This window comes from Taurulus bubalis (genome assembly GCF_910589615.1).
Source record: "Taurulus bubalis genome assembly, chromosome: 5".
Taxonomy (NCBI): Eukaryota; Metazoa; Chordata; class Actinopteri; order Perciformes; family Cottidae; genus Taurulus; species Taurulus bubalis.
The window spans coordinates 22,599,069-22,621,460 of NC_136593.1; the positions used below are offsets into that span (position 1 = coordinate 22,599,069).

Consider the following 22,392-nt stretch of genomic DNA (forward strand, 5'->3'; position numbering starts at 1 on the left):
TTCTGTTTCACCAAAACTTTAAACTCATTTAACTCTTTCACTCCGTCTGAAGCTAACAGAATCCAGCTCAAGGCTGTCATTTGAAAAGTTAAACCTCTAATTAACAGTGAAGTGTAAAAGGTTCCCGGAGTCTCTGCTGGCTGCCTCATGATCGAACCAAGAAATAGGAATAATATCACGTAAAGGATATTAATTTAACCTTTGGTGTCTGTATGGATTAAATAACCACCTACAACAGTAAAATACTTCCCACACACCGAATTATCAGTTTAGTCCAATATTGTTTTGTATATACAGGAATTTAGCTACTTAACTAAAGTAATGAGTGGCTTCAACTCGGCCCTCAGAGCTCACAAAGTTAGTAACAGAAATCAAAAAGAAGGTCTCTAAAACACCTTTCATGTTTTATTTATCAGCTGTCTGCAAATTTCCAAATATGAAGGTCTTCATGGTGTTTCCAAGCCCGTATTACCAGGAAAGGAATTCTTGGGGCAAAACTGTTGACGCCTAATTTGTTATTTTGTTTGTAGAATCAGTAATCAGAATCGAAACCATTTATTGCCATGCATGTTTTCACATACAAGGAATTTGTCGTGGCTGGGGTGGGCATAACATTTAATAACATTTAACAATAAACAGGGTGCAGAAGTCAGAATCAGAAACAGTTCAGTATGTTTGCACATCCAAGAAATGTGGCTTGGTGAGTGCTGCGTGACAGTAAAGACGTAATTTATTTAATACAAATATGAAAATGTATAATAAAATATGATAAACAGTCAAGTGTATATTTAGTCCATACGATAGACCATACGATTCATGTGATCGTCACAAATACTTTCCCACAGATTGCAAAAATTATGCTGTGAAAAAGCATTTTTTGTTTTTGTTTTGTTTTTTTTCTTTAAAAACAAGGTTGATTTTTCTGAACTTTCACACCTCAATAAAAAGCCATTAACCACGTTGTGTGGAACGGGGTTGAGCTGGGCCTATATCTATGAAACAACAACACGGAGGCTTCGCAGTCCAAACCAAGCGTGCAATCCATTTCTCCAAATCCACTCCTTCCCCTGACGTAAAATATTACCATGCGGGCATTTTGTGTTTTTGTGTCGTTTATTGGTCCCCCGTCCCCGGTGTGTCAAGGCCTTCAATCCCTAACTGACAATGAATGGGAGACTGATTTTGTTTGTTTTCTTCTCTTTTTTTTATTTTTCCCAAATGCATTTTATTCCTTTATTCTATTGTATAGTAGTCAGTTGTGAAACAGGAAATGTACCATATACTCAGAACATCCCTGAATGCTCTCAGTGTCATCTACTCCAGTGGTTCTCAACCTTTTTTCAGTGATGTACCCCCTAACCAGCACAAAGCATTTTTGGTTGAAAAATCTATGTAATACACAGCGCTGTGTCATCAGTGTCTGATTTAAAATATAATGTATTATTTAAGTTTAAGAACTTACACTTATATTATTGAATATTTATGAAATTACAATTATTAAAGGATTTTTGAATTTATGCTAATTTTAAATATATATTTTTTTAATCTTAAGGGTACTAGTACCCCCATTTGAGAACCACTGATCTATAGCATCTTTTCTAATTAATTGTCGGAGCAGCTCCATGCTTTATACTTGAATTTCAGCACTCTATGTTTTGGATTTGGATGTTCACTAATATTCTTGGACCGTCTTAGACCAAATTAATAACATGTATGACTTTTGAAAATGCTCCCCTTCAGGTACATCTTGCAATACTAATTCTGTACTTTTACTTGCGTAACGGATCTGAACCCGTCTTCCACCGCTTGTGCACGGCTCATTAACTCCAGTTAAAAGTCATTAATTTAGAAGACACTCTGCGACTGAGCTCTAACACAATCCTGTCTGCAAAAATCAGCTGCACTTGTTCAGCGTTTTGTTGCAAAGTCACTCCTGATATTTTTCATGAACGGAATAAGCCTCCGATTGTTCCAGCAGGCGCTGACTGAAAGGACAGGATGAGCAGAGGACAGGCGGAGGTCCTGGGGCTGCTGATAGCGCTGCTGCTAATCGCTGCTGCTGGAAAGGACTGTTGGAGGGTAGGAAACACATCCACACACACACACACACACACACACACGCACACACACACACACTCTCAACCTCTCATCTGCAAACACTGCTAGTCCTGGTATGATGATAAAGTGTAGAGCAACCACCAGGCTGCACTACCGTGCAGTTTGACCGAGGCAGAAAGTTGCAGAAAGGGTGTATTTTAGACATTGTTCTTTTTTTTTAATTATTATTTAAAATGTCCCATCTTGCCACTAAATCATGATAATGTCCATGATAATGTACATTTTAGCGTAAAAAGGCCTTTCACATGTTCCAATGTGTCTCCTGGTCCAGCAAGGGGTTAAAGATCAGCTGACCTCCGTGGGTCTGAGCACCCGCTGTGGAGGCCCATCGGGGGCCACAGGCCACAGACTGTCGGGGGAGGGCGTCCATGACAGCCAGGTGGGCCTGAGGACGTGTGACGTGACGGTGTCTTACATGGGTCGCTGCCAGGTACGGACACACATCCACGGCAAGCACGTTATCCAAAACCCCTCCCTAAAATGTATTATTAAATCTAAGATTAAAAGTAAAAGCCCACCAACATTCTAAATTACAGGACTGGAACCTGCCAGGTCTTTTGAACACACTGACCAATAATACTCAACGAATTACGTTATATGATCACATTTAGTTGTAGATGTGTTATTACACTGTATTATTATTAATATTATTGCTGATGCATGAATGTGTAATCAGCATGTTAATGGAGCTAGTTTTAACTACTTTATATAATGCGGGTTGGAGTACAGTCTAACAAGTCACTGTATATAAAAACTTTGTACAAACCTAATCTGTAAAGTAAAGATGTCAGTAAAAATACAATATGTTTATAACTTGAGTTGAGTGAGGTATAAATCCCTAAAAATTGTACATTGTAAATATTCCTAGTCACAATCCACCAACCAGAATATTGATAAAACACAAAAAAATATAGTAAAAAACTGAATGAAAGTATTGTGCTAATTTTCACCCATTTAACCGTTTTTCTATTTTATCATTTCTATTTTATCATTAAAAAGATATTTGTGAATCTAAAAAAATATTGTATTACATTTGGCTAAAGCTGTGAAACATAAAAAAGTCAAATTAAAATACAATTCTAGAGGTACATTTTAAGAAGTTGTTTTTATTTCATTCTTTATTTCATTCATGAATTTTGCTTGTTTTATTCATTAGATTTATTTTCATACAAGTGAGGGATAAGTAAATGGACTGAAGCCACATAAATCAACATTCATGGCTTTCGCTAGTTTTATGCTAGTAGTTAGAGAATGTTGAGAGGCAAGCAACAATTCTAGTGATCCATTTTCTAAGTCTGATCTAAATTACTTTCTCTCCTATTTTTATGAATAAAGAACAGGTTGAAGTGGAGAGGTTGTTGTGATACTCATTTGGGCCACAAGAGGCCGAAGCGCAGGACTACAAGCATGTTTTCTTCCTGGTGAGTTAGAATTTCTCCATGCACAACACAAAGCACATTGTGTGTTCGCAAGATATGTAAATGAACACATCTGGAAGAAAATATGAATACTTTCAGTCCTATTTAGGACATGGGGCAGTGGTGCACTTCAGCCTCTTGTGGCCCAAATGAACACTACAACGACAAACACACAAAAAAAATCATTTTTCTTTCAGGGCTCCCGTAATTAAGAGTTCTTTTGAAGTTTTACACCCAAACAGAGAATGCACTGGAACGTGCGCTGCATTTGAAGACTGAGCTTTCAGTCAGGTTTGTTTTTCTTCTCGTCCCTCCTTCCCACAGCTGATGTGCTGGTCATGAGAGCAGCCTCTGTGGGGATGTGTGTTCTGACCGTGGTCTCCGTCCTGATCATGATTCCCGGCCTAAGGGGCACCACGTTGGTCGCCAGCACACTGGTTCGAGACGGCTGCTGCAGGAATCTGGCGCCCTCTGTCTGTGCGGAGGTCAGTACTGCAGCTCGTCACTCGCAACAAAAACAGACGAATTAATAAAATCCAGCCTGAAGCAGTTTGTTGGGTTTGGTGGTTCCTGCTTAGTGGGGGATTACTTTGGATTCATATCATTCTTTGGTTTAAACACATTTCCGCACAACTTCATTATTTACACTTCAGCAGTTGTAACGTTGAACTTCTGACTTGTGTATTAGTTAAAAAATGTGTGTGTGCATCTTAGTGTGCGTGTGGTGCAGCTGGCCTTCTGTGGTATGAGGTGGACACTTACACCAAATACAAACAAGAGGTAGATGTTATTGCACAACACTTATAATATATGAGTTGTTTTTCTTTTTATTAATCCAGCCACACCAGTTTTTTTTTTTTTTTTTCATGAAGCCACTATCAAACCCGTTTCTGTCTTTCCATGTCAAAATTGTTTTCTGCGAATGTCGTCTGGACTAAAACACAGCCAAATTCATTTCCTGTCTCGCAGCCATTACGCTCACCTTTCTATCTCTTCTGATAAAGAACTTTAATATTTCAATATTTTCACCGCACTGACAATTCAAATTGTATCAGCACTGTGAATCGAGGAAATCCAATTCATTCTCTTTTTAAGATCCTTGTTATCAACAGCCTGTTTTGCGTGTTAATTATCTGGCAACATTTTCATAACAATAAACCCCTTTATTTTATGTTTATCGTTTCCCTGCGTGTGTTTATGTGTGTGTTAGTAAAGGTCTGTTTTTTCCTGGTAGGAAGAAACTGAAGCGTGATGTCCAGCTCAGAAACAAACCTGCCAAGTCAAGCTAAAATAAGTTGAAATAAAAGAGCTGTGCGTGCAGTTAGACACTCTGCTAACTAGAGAGCAGGCGGTGGAATTCACAGAGAAATAAAAAAGGTCTGACAGAGCGAGAGGACACGAGCCTGCAGCACAGGTTTAATGGTGTTCATCAAGATTTTTGATAAAAAAATCAAGGGAGACGTTCTTTTGAAATCACAGAATCCATTTTTCCTGAAGTTTTCTAATAAGAGAGAGAAGGAGGAATCATCACAGGTAGAAAGTTTTCATGCCTTCAAGGCTTATTCAAAGTAAGACATAATGTGCTTGCTTCATTATTTCTGCATCTTCCTCTCTAAGAGGTGACTCTGGGGATTCAATTCAATTCAGTTTATTTTGTATAGCCCAAAATCACAAATACAAATTTGCCTCGGAGGGCTTTACAATCTGTACACATGAGACATCCCTGTCCCAGGACCTCACATCGGATAAGGAAAAACTTCCCCTAAATAAAGATAGTAAAAACCTTTTCACAGGCAAAAAAAGGGAAGAAACCTTCAAGAGAGCAACAGAGGAGGATCCCTCTCCCCAGATGGACAGGAGCAATAGATGTCATGTGACCAGAATGAATAACGTAACAGAGTTACAGCACATTCAATGAATATGACAGAAATTATTCATACTCAAACTCAAACGTTATCCCTTGGAGGCCAGGGATAACGTTTGAGTTTGGACTCTCCTACTGGTTGATGGTGGGAAGTGTGTTCTGCTCTTTTACCTCAGCTGTATTGGCGATCAGGAGTGTGTCTCATATCTGCGATGCCAGCTGGACGGACGCAACCGAGGCTCGCTCCAGGGCAGGAAGCCAGAACCAACACGGGCATGTCACAGCAGTCTACGTCAAACTACAAAACTTACATTTAAAGTTGCTCCATGAAATGCGGATGTCTGCCCTCATTTCACTTCTAGAAATGCTGCCCAGTTGCCAAGAAAAAATGTCTGCATTGTACAGATACGTTGTGATGTATGTAGTATATCAAGCCATCGTTATTGACACTTAAGTGGTTAAGTTGCATATAACTAGCAAGAAAGCTCACTCAGGGTGGATGTGTCACCACACAGGACTTTCACCCAGGAAGGGTGACTTGTTATGTAATATTACGAAAGAAAGTTCGCTAAGGCCGGTTGATATTTATTGATGTGAGTTATTTTGTTTCATTATGATGTAACTTCACGTATCTTGCTTGTTACATAACTTTAAGTAAGAAAGTCAGCAAAGGCCATTTGTGTTTAATTAATGCTCGCTATGCTGTTGCGTTACGCTATTACGTTATGCCGTTCTGTTGCGGTGTTCCGTTCCATTGTTCCGTTTCATTGTTCCCTTCCGTTCCATTGTTCCATTCCATTGTTTCCTTCCGTTACATTGTTCCCTTCCGTTATATTGTTCCCTACCATTTACATTGTTCCATTCCATTGTTCCCTTCCGTTACATTGTTCCCTACCATTTACATTGTTCCATTCCATTGTTCCCTTCCGTTACATTGTTCCCTTCCGTTACATTGTTCCCTACCATTTACATTGTTCCATTCCATTGTTCCCTTCCGTTACATTGTTCCCTACCATTTACATTGTTCCATTCCATTGTTCCCTTCCATTACATTGTTCCCTTCCGTTACATTGTTCCCTACCATTTACATTGTTCCCTTCCGTTACATTGTTCCCTACCGTTTACATTGTTCCCTACCGTTACATTGTTCCCTACCGTTACATTGTTCCCTACCGTTACTTTGTTCCGTTAATTTGTTCCCTTACTTTCTTCCCTTCCGTTAATTTGTTCCGCTAATTTGTTCCGTTACTTTGTTCCCTTACGTTGCCTTATGTTACGTTGTTATTTTTGGTTCAGAAACAGCGGCATGTAACATATCCCGTGGCTTGCCTTTGCAGAAACGTACAAAATGGCAACTTTTTGTTGGCATTTTGTTGGCACATGTTACTTTTTTGTAATGATGTTTACAGTTTAGCAATCAAAGAAAATTCCATAGTTTCCAGTCTGACATTCGAAAATTACCACGATGTCCAAGTCCCAATCGAAGGCATGTGTCACACATCATCATCCATTATTCAAAATGCAGAGAGTGGGAAAACACATTCCTGTTTTTACCATAATGGTTTGGTTTCTGCTGTAAGCTTCATTTCATCGGATTCGTTGTTCATGTAACCTCGGCTCTGTGTTCCCACATATTCATACAGGCATTATGGTGAATGAATACCTCATATCAGTAAACTGTTGCCTCTGATAAGGAAGAAAAATATATCTCAAGGAGCTTGAGCTTAGCAGGATGCTGATACATGTGTTTAATTCAAGTTTTAAGAGTGTGCTATGATTCACGGTTCTTGTGAAATGTTTTTGTATAGTGTCCATATTGGAGCAGATGTCCTTGTGGGAGATGTGTTTTTTTTTGCATGATAGTCTTAAACGGTGTGAACGGTCAGCGTTGCCGAACAGACTGAATAGTCATGGGTAGTGTAGGCGCATCCGTACATGCCAGGTGTATGTGAGATTTCACGTCCGTACTCTGTTCCCACCACTGGTGTCTTCAATGTGCGTTTTTCTCAACCTTATTTAAACTCTGTATACAAACTCATGGACAGTCTGTCTCGTTTGATAAAACAAGACAGCGGCGTTGAAGCTGACTGTGGCATATTCAAGATCTCCAATGTTATTTTAAGCTGATTTTCTTTAAGAAGAGGTTCACATTTATTCAACCCTATTTTACTACAAATACCCACATGTCCATATTGAAAGTTATTGGTCGCAGTAATAATTCTATCTGCGTACCGGCCGTGAAGAAATCCCTTCCTAACGGGCCTACAATTAAAACACCTGTTCACACATACAGTATGGGCTTAAAGTAGCAGACCCTTTGTTGTTTCCTGCACAATGTTTTTCCATTGAACTTGGAAATTGGCAATCACATGTTGGGTAAGTCAAAATTGACACGATTAGTTGTCTAGGACATTTGCATAAAGTTGAAGCATACATAAACCTTAACATACTGTAGCTGCCATGTGCAAATCATGTAGAAAACAATAATAAAATAAAAACTGATACAGGACATAAATGTGTTCTGGAGTTTTCCAGTATGGTCAAATATTTACATTATTGTCGGGTGACTGGGTCAACCAAGACTGTAACTTTGGAAGATTTGTTTGATTTTCTCAGACTGATCGAGCCTCATGTTAGCTTCGGCTAAACTTTGGAATGCAGTTTTGCCCAGAATGAAAGTTGTGTATTTTGTCTCGCATCTCTTACCTTGGAATATCTCTAGGGGGGGAATTTCTTCATGGCCAGTATAGACAGGGGGAATGATAACGACTAACTCTTGCAATGTACAGTTGGACATGTGCATATTGTAAAAATAAGGGTAACTTAAATAAAAAAATATATATGAACATATTTCCCCAGGATTTTACGTCTAAGTGACTAATGAGGACAAAGAAAATGTAAAAAGGTCCAGCATTGAGGGAGAACGCTGAAAAAGGCAGCTAAAATGGCTACACAAGATTTTTAATGTTAAAAAGATTTAGAGGATTTCCACAATGTGGATGAGACTTAGGATCTAAGAACGAGACTTCTCCGAACAATAACAAACTAAAGGTAAAGAAAAAGGATGTAATTCTCTGTAGGATTCTTTTCATGATGTAGTTAGACACTTATAAGTGGAAACAAAAAACACTTTTAGTGAACGTACATTGACGTTGAGGAGTTGCACCGAGTGAATCCATTGCAACCCGTTTAGTGGCTGCCATTTGAGTTCTCCCTCAATACTGGACAATTCAAATGTTGTTAGTCACTAAGACACAGAAACAAGAGAAAATAGGGTCTAGATTGAAAAATACCTAAGTAACCCAAGTAGAAGCTAATCCTTTATTCCAAGCTTGTGATTTAATCAAAGTTTTGCAACTGAAACTCAACACGGAAAGAAAAATCAAGCCTTGTTATCAACTGTAGCAGTGGTGAGTCCACCTTTGAGAATGTGCCACAGTCCAGTGGAGCAGAAGGGGAATTCCACATCTCCAATTATTGAACAACGGGGTGCAAAAGAAGTAGTTGAGCTGGAAGGGAAGGGAAGGGGAGTGGAGAGTGAGCGAAAAGTCGGGGGTGAAAAGTATATGACTCATGACTCGAATCCATTTTATTTATTTTTCGTCTCTGTTTGCTTTATTCTAAAAGAAACAGACAGGGGTATACCGTAAATGAGATGATACACAACATTGAGGGCGGGTAAATATTAGAGAAATGAATGACGTGGTAAATAAATGCAGGCTTGAACGCTCACTCAGCGGACGTTCCTTAGTACAGGAGGCAACACACAGTACAGTACATCCTTCAGAGTCCATAATGCAACGACTCTTGTAATGTCATTCACACAAAATCATATTGGCACTTAATGAAACAAAATCAATGCACTGGGTATATCCTCAATCCAGGCAACATGGAAACAGGCACATAGCTTTAAAACAAACAGTGGCACACAAGGCACTATGCTTCAGATTCTATCGTACGTATGTCTTTGTTGTTTCATAAGTGGTACTGCAGAGTAGCTTCACATTCATTTCCAGAAGTCCGACAATAGATAAAAAAAAGGCACACAAAACTGCTGGAGGGGAACTATGGACACGCATGTCCAAAAAAATGGGACTGGAGACTATGAAGAATCCATGAAGTCAGAAACAAACATGTGCACCAACATGTGTTATAAGGCACTGTAGTAAAACATTATATATGTAGTAAAAAATAAAAGTAGGTGGTATATACACCCGGGCATTTTAACATGTTATAGAAAACATACCCTGAATGACTGTCTCTCCCAAAGTCAGCAAAACAGACCAGACCAATATATCAACAAAAAAAACTACCCCCACAAAAATATTTTTACAACAAAGACTCTAATTTGTGTTGCTGCAATGTGCTTGCTGTTAATAAATTCTTTCTTTAACGGTGTCTGTTTGTCTGTTTTGAAATCCTCGGGAGAGGGTTTGTCTGTAGACAGAATCTAAGCCATGGTAAGGCCAGACGAGTCTCCAAAACTACAAGTACTGCTCCCTTTTCTCTGGTGGGGTACTTTTAACATTTGGTCTGCAATTCAAAAGGGAAAAAGAACACGTTTCAGTCAAGGTACAGTCACAGCGCACAAAAGTAAACCCAAAAGACACATATTACAAAATACCCAGAGGTCATAGGATATAAGAGAAATCATAAATCAGCGCAAAACAAAAACCACAAAAGGGGTTTCAACTCATTGTTAACGTTCGGCCAAGAGTGAGACAAAGGAGGGCGGTGTAGTAAAGGGTTCACACGGAAACGGAGGAGGCCACCTCATTTCTTAAATAAAAGGTCTTAATCATCGTCCTTTAGGAGTCCATATTTACAGAAAAGGCTCAGAAGGTAAGGGACAAAAATGGGAGACGACAATGCGTCTTGGTTCCCATTAAGGTGCAGATGTAGTAGTGAAGAAAGGAGAGTATTCTACTACAAGAGGTCCAAATTTAGGGTCTAAGAGAAGAACCGGAGGGGGGAGGAACAGGGGGGGGGAAGACAGTGGTTGGACAGTCGGGAGAGTCCTCGATAAAAAGGCGGGGGGCTGATCAGTCGGGGAAACTAGTTTCACTCAACAACTCTGCCCTAAATTAGAGGAGAGAAGAAGACAGTGAGAGGAGAACAGGAGGAACAGAGGACAAGAGGGGAAAGAAGAGACAAATCAAGACCGCTTAGATTCTCACAGCAGCTATGAAGTGTTAGGAAAAAAAAAGCAGAAGGGCTCAATGATCATACAGATGTTAGCAGGAAAAACAAGGTGATGGAAAGTCAATGAGAAGGAGCACGGAGGGGGGGGAGGGGGGGGGGGGGGATGCTACATGTCAGCTCGCTACAGTTTAAAGAGATTACATATTTTAAATAAATATTAGGCTAATAATGATGGACTGGCTGATGAAGGGGACACTCTTGCTGAGAGTTAGATGAGAAGATTGGTACCACTCTCTAAATCGTTATGGTAAATATGAAGCTAGAGCCACCGGAGAAAACTAGCTAGCTAGGCTAGGTTATGTCAGTTTAGCAGAAGCAAGGGGGGGAAGCAACTAGCTTGGCTGTGTCCAAAAGTAACAAAATCTGCCAGCCAGCTCCTTAATCAACAATAATTGTCTCAACTGTTATGTTGTTGTTGTTTTGTCTTTAGACAGAGCCAGGCTAGCTGTTCCTCCTGTTTCTGCTCTAAATGATGTGCAAAGCTAAGCTCAACTCCTGCTTTTAGCTTCATATCTGACAGACAAATTAAAGAGGGGCATCGATCTTCTCATCTAACTTTCTAACAAAAAAGTATACTTCACGAAATGTCAAATCATTACTTTAAATGTACATTTTATGTTCTTTGGAAATAGATTTACAGGTATTTTTTATTTTTTTTTATCAGACTTGTTGACCAATCCCTATTCAAAGCACAGCTGCTAATGACAGACAAGTGACACCTGACATCCCCCTTATTTAAAGGGCAAAAGGAATTTTCTATAGCCGTACAACCCCCAACCCAATCTTACAGCACTCCACAGAGCACTCCACAAACAAGTGTCTACCAAGAAAAGAGGCCGTATGACTGGAAAACCGGGGGACTAGGAGCGTTTCTAAGAAATGTTAATGGCTTTATTATCTGGAAGAGTGATGGACCGGCTCTTTTAGAAACACAAACAGAGGGACATTGATGTGGAAGCATCAAGCGGGGAACTCAAGAGCCAATTTAGGACCACTGTTGAGTTTTACAGGCTCCACCGTGGGGGCACATTTTTTAAAACGTTGCAGACATCTATTGTAATGCATCCTCGTGGAGTAGCTGATGGTTTGCAAAAATACGTGAAGGTCTAATGCAGTGAAGTTAAATATGACATTTATATTATTCACAAGTCAGGTTTAAACATGCTCGCTTAGTCGATTGTAAAGTAATGAAACTGTAGTCTTATCGCAGTGAGATTGTGGGAAGTACATTAATTAACTTGAATTTTAGACATGGGTTTTGTTATACAAGCGCATATGAGATGAAGGTGTGTGTGGATCTGAAATGATGGTGTTAGTAGATGGAGCATGGTGATGTTGTGTCGATGAGATCCTCCACTTTCTCTTGGTGTAGAGTCAAATGGTGGAATGACTATTAACAGCATTCATACTCAGTCAAACAAAGAAGACACTTTTTTTAACATTTCACCTCCACTCCTGCAGTTCAGGTTGTGTCTTTACGTGCAGCCGTCATCAAGTGGTTGTTGTGTGAAACGGGACTACATAAGAATGAGCTTCTTTTTAGGTGAAGAAGCTCATCAGCGATTACAAAATGGCTGCCCAAGCCTTAATTACATGGGACGATGAACACAGCTGCTTCTTTATTGTCACTGCGGTTAGTTTATTCACACTTTGTCAGACCGTAGCTACTGAGATCATGTCCTCTTGGGTTATTATGGAGTTCCGGAGTAGTTAAACAACCGGGGGGGGGGAATTTACAGTCAACAATTAAAAACTTGTTCAACTTATTCTCACTCCCAACTTCTCAAATACCAATATTCGGGCAGTGCTCCAGGGCATCTGATGCCCTGCAGCGTCCGTGTGAGACTCTTGCCACTAGGCTTTCAACTGACTTATAAAGAGCAAGAAAGTCTGTGTCGAGCAGGGAGGAGAGGTTTAATGGGTAAAACAAATTTGGGACTTTCAACTAACTTTGATTGTGTCCTGTGTGAAACCAAGTCAACGTTGACTTATTTTACCAGGGTTTTACCGCGTAATAGGAACCAACCTCTGTTACGTGACAAACATAATTCATTTTTGGAACAAACAAACTTTCTGAAAAGTGAAGCCAATGATGAATTGCCTTAAACTTGCATTCTCTCTTCTGACCATTAGAAGGCGACGCAAAAAAAATTAGTCAGATTGTATTGAAGACTATGAGAAAATGACTCTATTCCTCTCGATTTATTCCCTCAGTAAACATTGTAAACATGAATTTATGGTCTCAATCTCTAGTTTCAAGTCTTCTACAATTCAGCATGATGTTCATTTAGTAAATGATAATCCATTTAAAGTTAAATAAACCATAAAGCAGAGTATGCTTTAGAGTGTTGCTAGCTTGTTAGCAACCAGAGCCGTTTACGGCATCTCCGCGTTACTCCGCAGTCCAAACATGAACATTTTCGCTCACTGGTTGCAGTGAGCTACTTGGTTAAGCCTAACCAAGTAGTTATGTTTGCATAAGTAAACCTACATTGCAAGTTTATTTTATTAAGTATGTATGTCACAAGCAGAAAAGGGGAACCTATAGAGCGTCCTAGTTTGAAGCGTAGGGCCATTGCTGAGTGTCAGTATTTGACGAGTTGGGACTGAGAATGCGTCGACTTGATGAATATTTTATCGGGCGATTCAAGATTTATTTTAAACTCAGTGAGTAGGGGCACCACAGTACAACATGCAGCTGTGCTTATAGTTTGAGCAGGAGAAGCATTAGTACAGTGAATTTGTGGGCTGACCCTTTACACAACATAACTGCACCAGTGGAGAGTGAATACACAAAGCAATATGGAGGCAAAGCACAGATGCAGCTCCAACCAGGAAGCATAGGACATGCTAATAAAGTTCACTTTTGCAGTACTTCTAGCTCCATGTCTGTTGTCTCTGGGTATCTGCTGGGACACACCTTACATTATGCCTTTAGATGTTGTGATTAGTTTCCATATCTTTTTTTTTACTCATAGTGTTGTGATGGTGGGGGTCAGATTAAAGCTGCTGCACTCATTTCAATTAGATTAAAAAAAAATACATTGAGGCATTAAAGAGGTTGACATTCACAATTGCAAGCTTTGTATCATAAGTAAGCTAGATGATTGACGTGAAATATGTAGGTTGTCAACAAATAGTTTGTAGTTTTTTTGCCACCAAAATACATCCAACCAGTGGATGATGTGGGAGTACCTGTGTGGGAGTACCTGTGTCTGCAGTGTGAAAGTACTACATAATTGTTTGATAGTCTTTTGGTTTAGTTTTATAAATTGAGAGAAAAGGTGCTGGAGGGGGTGCCAAGCGTGTCCGATGCTCTCTGTTTGAGGTGCTGCTGGAAGGGGGTGGGGTTTACACGTACTCCCTGGCTGTGGAAGGCTGTGATTGGCGGTAATACTGCTGCCCTCGCATTTCTTCTTTAGAGCAGGAGCAGCACAGCAAGGAGCCGCCCAGGACCGTCAGACTTGCTGCTGCCCAGCCCACGAACAGGGCAGAGCCGAACTCATACCTGTGTGAGAGGGAGAGAGAGAGAGAGAGAGAGAGAGAGAGAGGTGTACAGGATTGCTGCCAGTGTCTGAGGTTTTACTGTTTTCACTTCCTTCCAAGATGTTATTATGATAAGCTCCGACTCATTGTCAAAAACAAGACTCGCTGAAAGCAAGAAAGAAATATCAAACGCAGAAGAAATAATAATCTAAACAATATTGTTTCTTAATTATTAGTTTGACTTAAAAATGTACTTTTCTGATTCTCAAAATGAACCTGATGACGGTAGTGAGAATATAATATTGTGCATTTTCTCATTTGGAAGTAGGCCATATACCTCTGAGGGTATCCTCAAAATAATCTCACTACGTGTTTCAACACAATGCAGCTGAGACTGGCACGGATTAAAATAACTTTATTTTACGGTTGGGGACAGGTATTCAGGGATGCTCAAAATAAAAATGTATGTGTCACATTAAACCTGTGACAAGATGACAATAAACTGCCAGCATTGCCTTAAAACAGTCCCATACACAGGAGACTGTATGCAGGAAAAATGCCATTTTATTTCAGCCGATATACAAATGCAAATTTTAAGAATTTTAAATGGCACATTCATGTGTCTACAATTTAAAATCAAAGCTGCCATGCTTTCTGAGAGCATTTTAGGGGCCACAACAACGAGAAATATACAATGTATGAAGATGAGTTTGTCAGCAGTTCTTTCACATACCTGGCGTTGGCCGGTGTGTTCGGGTTGAAGAACTGATAGGACACCTGAGTGGCATACCAGGACACGGACACCAGGGTACATAGACCTGTGTGCGGGGGGCAGAACAAACAACACACAAACGAACTGTGATGAATCCTCATTTAGTTCATTTCCCCCCTCTGGGTTTGTGGTTTATGTCTGTGGTCAGCGACTAATGCCTCTAAAATGACCACTTCCTGTTTACAGCAGGAACTCGTAATTACAGAGATGACCCCCCCCGCCCCGGGAAGAGATTCAGGCTAGAAAAACACCACAACACTGCTGCGTATCTATATTATTGGTTATGGACCGAACTGAGCGTCAACAGAACACAGCGGAAGTCCCACCTGCGAGCAGGAAGAGAGCTCCTCCGATCACGGCGATGCGGGTCTTGGTGACCGGGTTGTTGTCCCCCACCTTGGTGCACTTCATGCCCACCACGCTGACGATGATGCTGATGAAGCCCAGCAGCACGGACACCACCATGAGGGCTCGACATGTCTGGATGTGGACTGGATAAGGCGTGGGGGCGGGGGGCACAGAGTGGCAATACAACAGAAGATATGGAAGAAAGGGAGGGGTGGGGAGAGGGAGAAAGTGGTGAGGGAACATATCTTTTGAGTCCATCACTTGGAACAAAAACGCACATTTCTGGACATTAAAAGTGACGACTATGAGGAAGCTGCACGCGCCACACGGGGTTGACGGTCCTGTTTTCCCAGCAGAGGTGACTTTCTCGGGCCAAGCTCTGGGACCTTTTTAAACCACCCTGTAAATCTTCCCCGGATAATTCCGCTGTGGTTTTGCCTTCTCAAAAATCTACTGCGCCGCCCCCAGGGGCCTCAGCACACACATAACTCAGTGGGAGGAACATATTTACACATTATTTACACACACACACACACACACACACACACACACACACACACACACACACACACACACACACTATCTGTAGGTGGAATAGACGCAGATGAAACACACAACTCTCTCTCTCTCTCTCGCTCTCTTTCACACACACACACACACACACACACAGAGGAGCTGTAGGAGGGCCTACTTTACATGTTTCACACAGTGGGATTAGTGTGTCTTTGTCACAAAGCAAGATTGTTTTCACGGGGCCGTCGCCAGAGCGATCAGACGGCGTCGCCTCAAACGTGTTTGAGGCGACGCGAAGCGCTTAATGATACTGTCAAAGCGTTGTCTCTTTTGCAACAAGCGAGGGGAATGTTGACGCCCCAGCAGCGGAAGTAGACACGCAAAATCCCGTGTATCCCGATTCTGATAACCCACAAAGCTGACAAATCATCAAAAGGAAAACATAAAAGAGGTTAAACATCCAATGTCCTTTGCATTAAAGCCGCTAACACAACGTCAGAATATAAACTTGAACAGGTAAAAAAACTAAAAATGGAATAGTTTAAAGAACGGTCCACTTACAAAAACAATATCCAGAGCTTTCAACTCCATTTCATGTTCTTCAAAGCTTTGTTGAAAAAGGTGAAGCCTTGAGCCAGGGTTTTTTTTTGGCCTAACTTTCCAAGGTCAACAAAAATGTTTCATGCTCAACTAGAACAGAATAGTAAAAGATAACGGCATAACCTACTCTGACAATACTTCAGCTTTTTCTGGAACTTTCAACTGCAACTCACAGTTTTCAGATCTCTGGGGGGAAAAAGAGTAACTATGTGAATATGTTTTCCCATCAAAACTATTACTGTTACATACTATACTACTAAGAATGGACTTTTAATTAGATTGAGTGGATTCAAATCAATAGAATTTTACATTTATCCCGAGATTTCAATCACACATTCAAAACTCTGGAAAGGGGCCATTAAGAAGCTTGAGCAACAATTTCATTTTTTGTCAAAGCTTTGGTTTCCAAGGTCAAGAATGAACTTTTGTGCTGCGCTAGAATATAATTGTTTATTGTTCATAAATTAAGCGTCACACATTTAGCTTCTTCTCTGAAGCTTTCAAATGCATCTCACCATCTTCAAAGCCCCCCCCCAGCCAAAAAACAGTAAGTGAACCTTGAGAAAAGATTTGTATTTCAAACAACAATTTTTTCAGAGCTTCCGACTGCGTCTCAGTCTTCAAAGTTCTGGAAGAATATTGTTTGCAGAATCAACAGTATAATTAGAATAGAGTAGAATACAATAAAATTGACAAGACAAATACTTCGAACCTGTTTGTTGAATGACTATTTCTGATGTCAAGAATAGAATTTCACGCTACATTATAATATAACAGAACAAGACTTTGTGAGAGAAAAAAAAATCACTTCAAAAGCAAGTCTAGGGCAAAAGCCTGAGCATGAACCTGAAGTCATTGTTTGTCATTGTGACAAACATACACACACACACCATCATTCATGGTGCAGCAGGGAAGCAGCATTTCATAAGCTGATCTGAAGGGACTTATGATGGGAGGGGAGAGGATGGAACAATCTTTGAAGTCTGATTTATGGCTCCAGAGCTCCGTTTGATGGACCCTCTGTATAGTCTTCAACAGAGAGAGGTTTGATTTTCTGTTCTTTCATCCATTCTTGAGCGTTCCTCTTTTATATTTCTGAAGGATGTGTGGGGGTTTCAGGCCTCTGACCGGTTTCAGTTGGTGACAAACCAGAAAGGCGTTTGGGGGCCTTTGGGGTAAAGGAGAGGCTAAAAGCAGGGAGGGAGGGAGGCGCTCTCTCTCTCTCCCTCTCTCTCTCTTTCTCCAGCGTCCAAGGTTGGCCGTGCCAGCCACAAGCTTTCTGGGGTGTGTGTGTGTGTGTGTGTGTGGGCACTGTAAGGTCCCATTGTGAGGTCACTTGTGACTCTGTTGTACGTAATATCAGTTTGCCCACTGACTACACAACTATGAAACTTGAACTCATATCCGACTACCGCAGCCCTTTTCAAATCCAATTCTCCCTCAAGCGCATACTTGATGTTCAATCCTAATTGTATTACCACATATTAGTTCACAGATCCTAACTGGTCAAGACTAAGCTCTCAAAGCCAACAAATGAGACTACGCTTTACGGTAGGTTTATATACTTGGATGTGCGTATACTGCATGAGAATGCTGGCAAGTCTACTGCTGTTGCTATGAAGCCAACAAAATGCACCACATAGTTTCCCTTTGTAATATGTGAACATGTATTATATTTGTTATTTTTAAAAGGCCTTTCTGTGGACACGTCACACTCACTCTCCTGGACTGGAAGACATCACATTCACACAATCTATAATCGCCATTTGCGGACCTGTTCAACCTTAACACATCACTTCCTGGTGGAAAAGGATAACGCTGGTGATGTTCTATATTTTTCTTCTTGTCAACAAATCCCATGAAAAGATGAATGTGTCCTACGAACAGGTATAATGTGTGTATCAAAGCCTGGTGTTTCTTCTTCCTCTGTGCCATAGAGCTCCACTGTTGTCCAAAAACTATTACATTTTTTATGACATTTTGCTTACATAACAATATTTTATAATCAGTCCCACAAACACTGTCCTGCTGCCTCAAAATGCTCGCTAGCTAAAGCACCAAATGTGTATTAATCCACAGCTAGAAATACACCACAACAAAATGCTCTATGTCCTCCTGTTTGAGAAAGATCTGCTAAAAACTACAGTGCCCAGCTGTTTTGTGGAAATTGCTGGGCCTTTTTTTAAATATTAGTGAATTTTTATTTCCGTCTTCAGGGGGAACCAATGTGCTTGGGGCTACAGACTGCGTAGAGAAAAAAGTATTGGGATGCGGACGAACACATGGTGGAGACAACGGTGGGTTTTGGTCTTTTTTATAGGATTAGTCGGCCATGAAAAGAATACACACCAGCCTTTACCATGAATGAATGACAATTCACGGGACGTTGAGCTGACTTGTCTGTTGGGCGGATGATCCAAAACAATACAACCAAATGCCATGTTGTCATCTACTTCTACACTTTTATATCAATCTACGTTACAGAACAGGAGACAAAGTTGACAGACAAGAAACATCATCTTTTTTTTCGTCCCGCCTAACACTAAAGTGAATACAAGGTGTATTATGGTGTTGTGTGTTTCTGGCTCTGAAGAGCTGTCCTTTCAGCACCACCGCTATCCTGAAAATAAATGTAAAAAACTAAATCCTCCTATCAATGTGAAACACCATCTCCTTTTTTGAGCAAAACAAAACTGGGCAAACCCGCAGAGCAGATCCAACACTTTCTTCCGCCACGGCTGCTTGGCCGCATCAGTGGAGCGCAGCCACAGTCTGGTGAACAATTACACCCTCCATCACATGCTGCCCCCGCTGAGAGAAAAGTAGCCCATGAGAAGAGCTCCTTCAGAACTCAGATCAGCGCTCACACCAAACGTCACCCCGGCACACATGATCGAATGCCGATCTGCTCCGTTTCATAATCTGTCTGGGGAAACACCTGGACGACCCTGTGATCGATGCAGACTCGCTCCATGCTGTGTTCACCCATTAAGTAACTTTTCTTTAATATTAGCTGTATTAGAGTATTCCCTCAAAATAATCCATCATTGTTTTCATTTATGACCTGTAGAGGTCAGACATCCCCACTTTATTTTATGTTATGATGATAAAGTCAATAAGTTCAACACTGTAGAATAATTTCTACAGTGTGCTGTCTTCAGCCTGAATCTGCACTCACTGGGTGTGTTAATGGACAAACAGAACAATGTGCGCGTGTGGGGAAGACAGAGCGCATTCTGTGAATATCTCTGGTGTTTTGGCTCAACACTGGCCTTTTCTTCTCCAAACAGCCCCCATTCATCGGCGAAGGACAATACGCCGTTCTTATTGGCGCGATGAGCCAAAGGAGATGGGGAGATCAGATCGTTGTGTTTTGTTTTTTTATCCAGCGGCTCACCAAAATGTTTGCAAAGCGCCTCTTTTGGTTGATCTGAGGCGAGCCTGCCACAGCAGGGAGCGTAAGAGAAAGAAAAAAACTATTGTTTTATGAAAATTACTTGTGACCTGAGCCCTCCCTGCCCCCTCTGTAGTCTTTCATTAGAATCTGTAATAGGATGATTTAAGCAGACAGTAGATGGATGGGTTCCTGTAATCTGCGTGCCATTAATTATGAATCACTAGGTTTTACTTACAGATTAGAGATGACAGGAGGCTCATATTCTGAGCTAATTTATGTCTGAACCCACATTCCTGACCCCCATCCCCACTCTCACTCGCCCGCAAATTACGCTGTGGAGTTTTTAATTGAACTTGATGACTTTGCGAGATTTACAGCTTCTGAATTGACAGCGTCCCGGTCCAGGCAGCGAGGGTTCTGGGACTTTCTTTTTCTTCTGTTTTTTTTGCTGCTGATTGATAGCTACAACGGCTGTTGTGATACTAGTAATACAACTCATTTCGGGGAAGACAAACTGAGGGTAAGGGTTTTCCCCTGGATCTTTGTGTTTAGTCATCCCAAAGAAACACCTTTTCGAAAAGACAATTTGATCGAGAAATCAACGTGAGAATGCAGTCTAAAGTACGGTCAAAAGAAACTGTTCTTGGTCATGCCTTGCAAGCCTTTTCATCATCTAGCGAATGTTACTCAATCGGCTCCTCAGTGCCCAACGCAACCCACTGAGATTTCTGAATATTTCGTAGGTTATATCATGTTTCAAATATGATGACACTCAAAGACATATTACCCTTGGGAAGAAGTTTTACCAAAAACAGTCTGGAAGATGGGAGATCAGAGAATCAGCCCGTGAAAGTTAGTCAGGGTTTTTTGGGTCGAGCCAGAATCAAATTTGGTACTCACTGTCCAGCGATAGCATGGAGTCAAAGATCTTGCACTGCACCTGTCCTGTGCTCTGCGAGGCGCAGCTCATCCACAGCCCCTCGTACAGACCCACGGCGGTGATGATGGCGTCGCCGGCGTACGACGACTGCTTCCACTGGGGCAAGGCGGTGGTGGAGATGATGCCGATCCAGCCGCCCAACGCCAGGAAGTAACCCAACAACTGGAGACCTGAGTTGGCCATCCTTTTTCTTTTCTTTTTTAGCTCTCTCTTAGCTCTGACCCTCTAACTCCTGTCTGTTCCTCCCTGTTGCGACGGCTGATCCTGGCGTGTCGCCCTGTCTCTGAGCAGTCCCAGTAGACACACCTGTTGCGATCCTGTCACTTGCTTCACTGGTCTCTATCTGGTCACTCTGAGCATCTACCTTCTGCCTCTCGGCTTTAACTCTCATCTGTGGAACTCCCCCTCTTTCTCCTCGTCTCTCAACTCTTTTCTTTTTTTGTTGTTGCTCTTGAACTCTTCACGTCAGTTGGGACGATGAGTCAAATGTCTCCCCTCTGGACTTTTCCTTTCTGATTCCTTGATGTCTCTGGAGTTCGGTCAAAGTGGAAGAAAGCCTTTTCTGTTGGTCAGCGGTTCACTTCATCAAGCATCGTCGCTGGGCTGCCTCACTCTCTGCATGGCTTCTACCAGTTCGTTCGTTCTCTCTCTCTCTCTCTCTCTCTCTCTCTCTCTCTCTCTCTCTCTCTGCTGCTTGCTTACGTTCCCCCACTACAATCTCTCCATCTGCTCCTGGCTCAAGTGGCTCAACGAGGGGTAGCAGGGAGAAAAAAAAGAAAAGAAGAAAGGAGTAAAAAGGAGAAAAAAACGTGAACACAAAAAGTCCATAACAGACTGACCACGGAGGGATGGGGTAAAGGGCTCGTCTGTGATTGGGCTGCTCTGAGGAGTAGGAACGCCCACTGGGAGGGAAGAGGGATGGGCTGGTCGAGCAACCAAACCCTGTTTCAAACAGAGAGGGAAAGAAAAAGATGGGAAAAACAGCAAGTCACAATGACCAGTTCATTAATGGCATTTTCTTACAGAACAATTTCAAATCCGTTTTGACTTAAACTTCAATTAATCAGACCCTTTTTAACCGAAACTCCGATGCGCTGCTGTTTCAGGTCTCGCATGCGTTGGTCCTTCAAAGGTTTTGCTGCCGCCTCGGCTGGAGGTCTGGACGAGGTGGTGGTAAAAGTGCAACAAACACACGTAAATCAGCATCCAAACAATGCCAGGCTGAAAAGGACGTGTCAAAGCCAGACAGGCTCTCTGGGAATTATGGGCTGCCGAGGCAAGCCTTCCACCCCCCCACATCACCATGGTGACCGGGACAAATGAACAAATGAAGAGAGAGAAAGAGAGAGCGGGAGCTCACCCGACTGTACATCCTTACGAGCTGCAAAAACAGACACACTCCAGTCTTTGGTGTGTCTTTTTGGAGAGCTTTTCCACAGTTTGCTCGCCCCCATCAGCTCTGCTTCAACTCAACGCATTACGTTACCTTCAAGTCCCATTCGGACTAACCACATCGTTCTATTCTGCCAATTAGTCTGTCCACACGGTCCTCTGTCCCGCAGACATGGCAGTTTTATCACATCTGTAAGAGACATGTCTCACCCCAACCCTGCACACACACACACACACACACACACACGCACACACACACACACACACACACACACACACACACACACACACACACACACACACACACACACACACAGACTGTCTACACAGCATGTTCTTGCC

At 41.6% G+C, this 22,392-nt stretch overlaps 1 protein-coding gene across 3 annotated transcripts; it reads right to left on the minus strand.

Moving 5' to 3' along the window:
• Window positions 1-8,978: 8,978 nt before the first annotated feature.
• On the minus strand, window positions 8,979-21,375 carry cldn19 (claudin 19; the record flags this gene model as incomplete). Of its 3 annotated transcripts, none has more annotated exons than XM_079218878.1 (5): window positions 20,619-21,375; window positions 15,187-15,351; window positions 14,822-14,906; window positions 13,964-14,110; window positions 8,979-9,933 (listed from the first exon to the last, which is right to left on the minus strand). In XM_079218878.1, the coding sequence occupies exons 1-5, from the start codon at window positions 20,839-20,841 to the stop codon at window positions 9,885-9,887; spliced, it is 669 nt and encodes a 222-aa protein (XP_079075004.1). In that variant the 5' UTR covers window positions 20,842-21,375. The 3 variants fall into 3 exon arrangements, with proteins under 3 accessions (XP_079075004.1, XP_079075005.1, XP_079075006.1); XM_079218879.1 differs by having other exon boundaries at window positions 13,958-14,110; XM_079218880.1 differs by lacking the exon at window positions 8,979-9,933 and adding an exon at window positions 10,443-10,479.
• Between the last annotated feature and the right edge of the window lie 1,017 nt (window positions 21,376-22,392).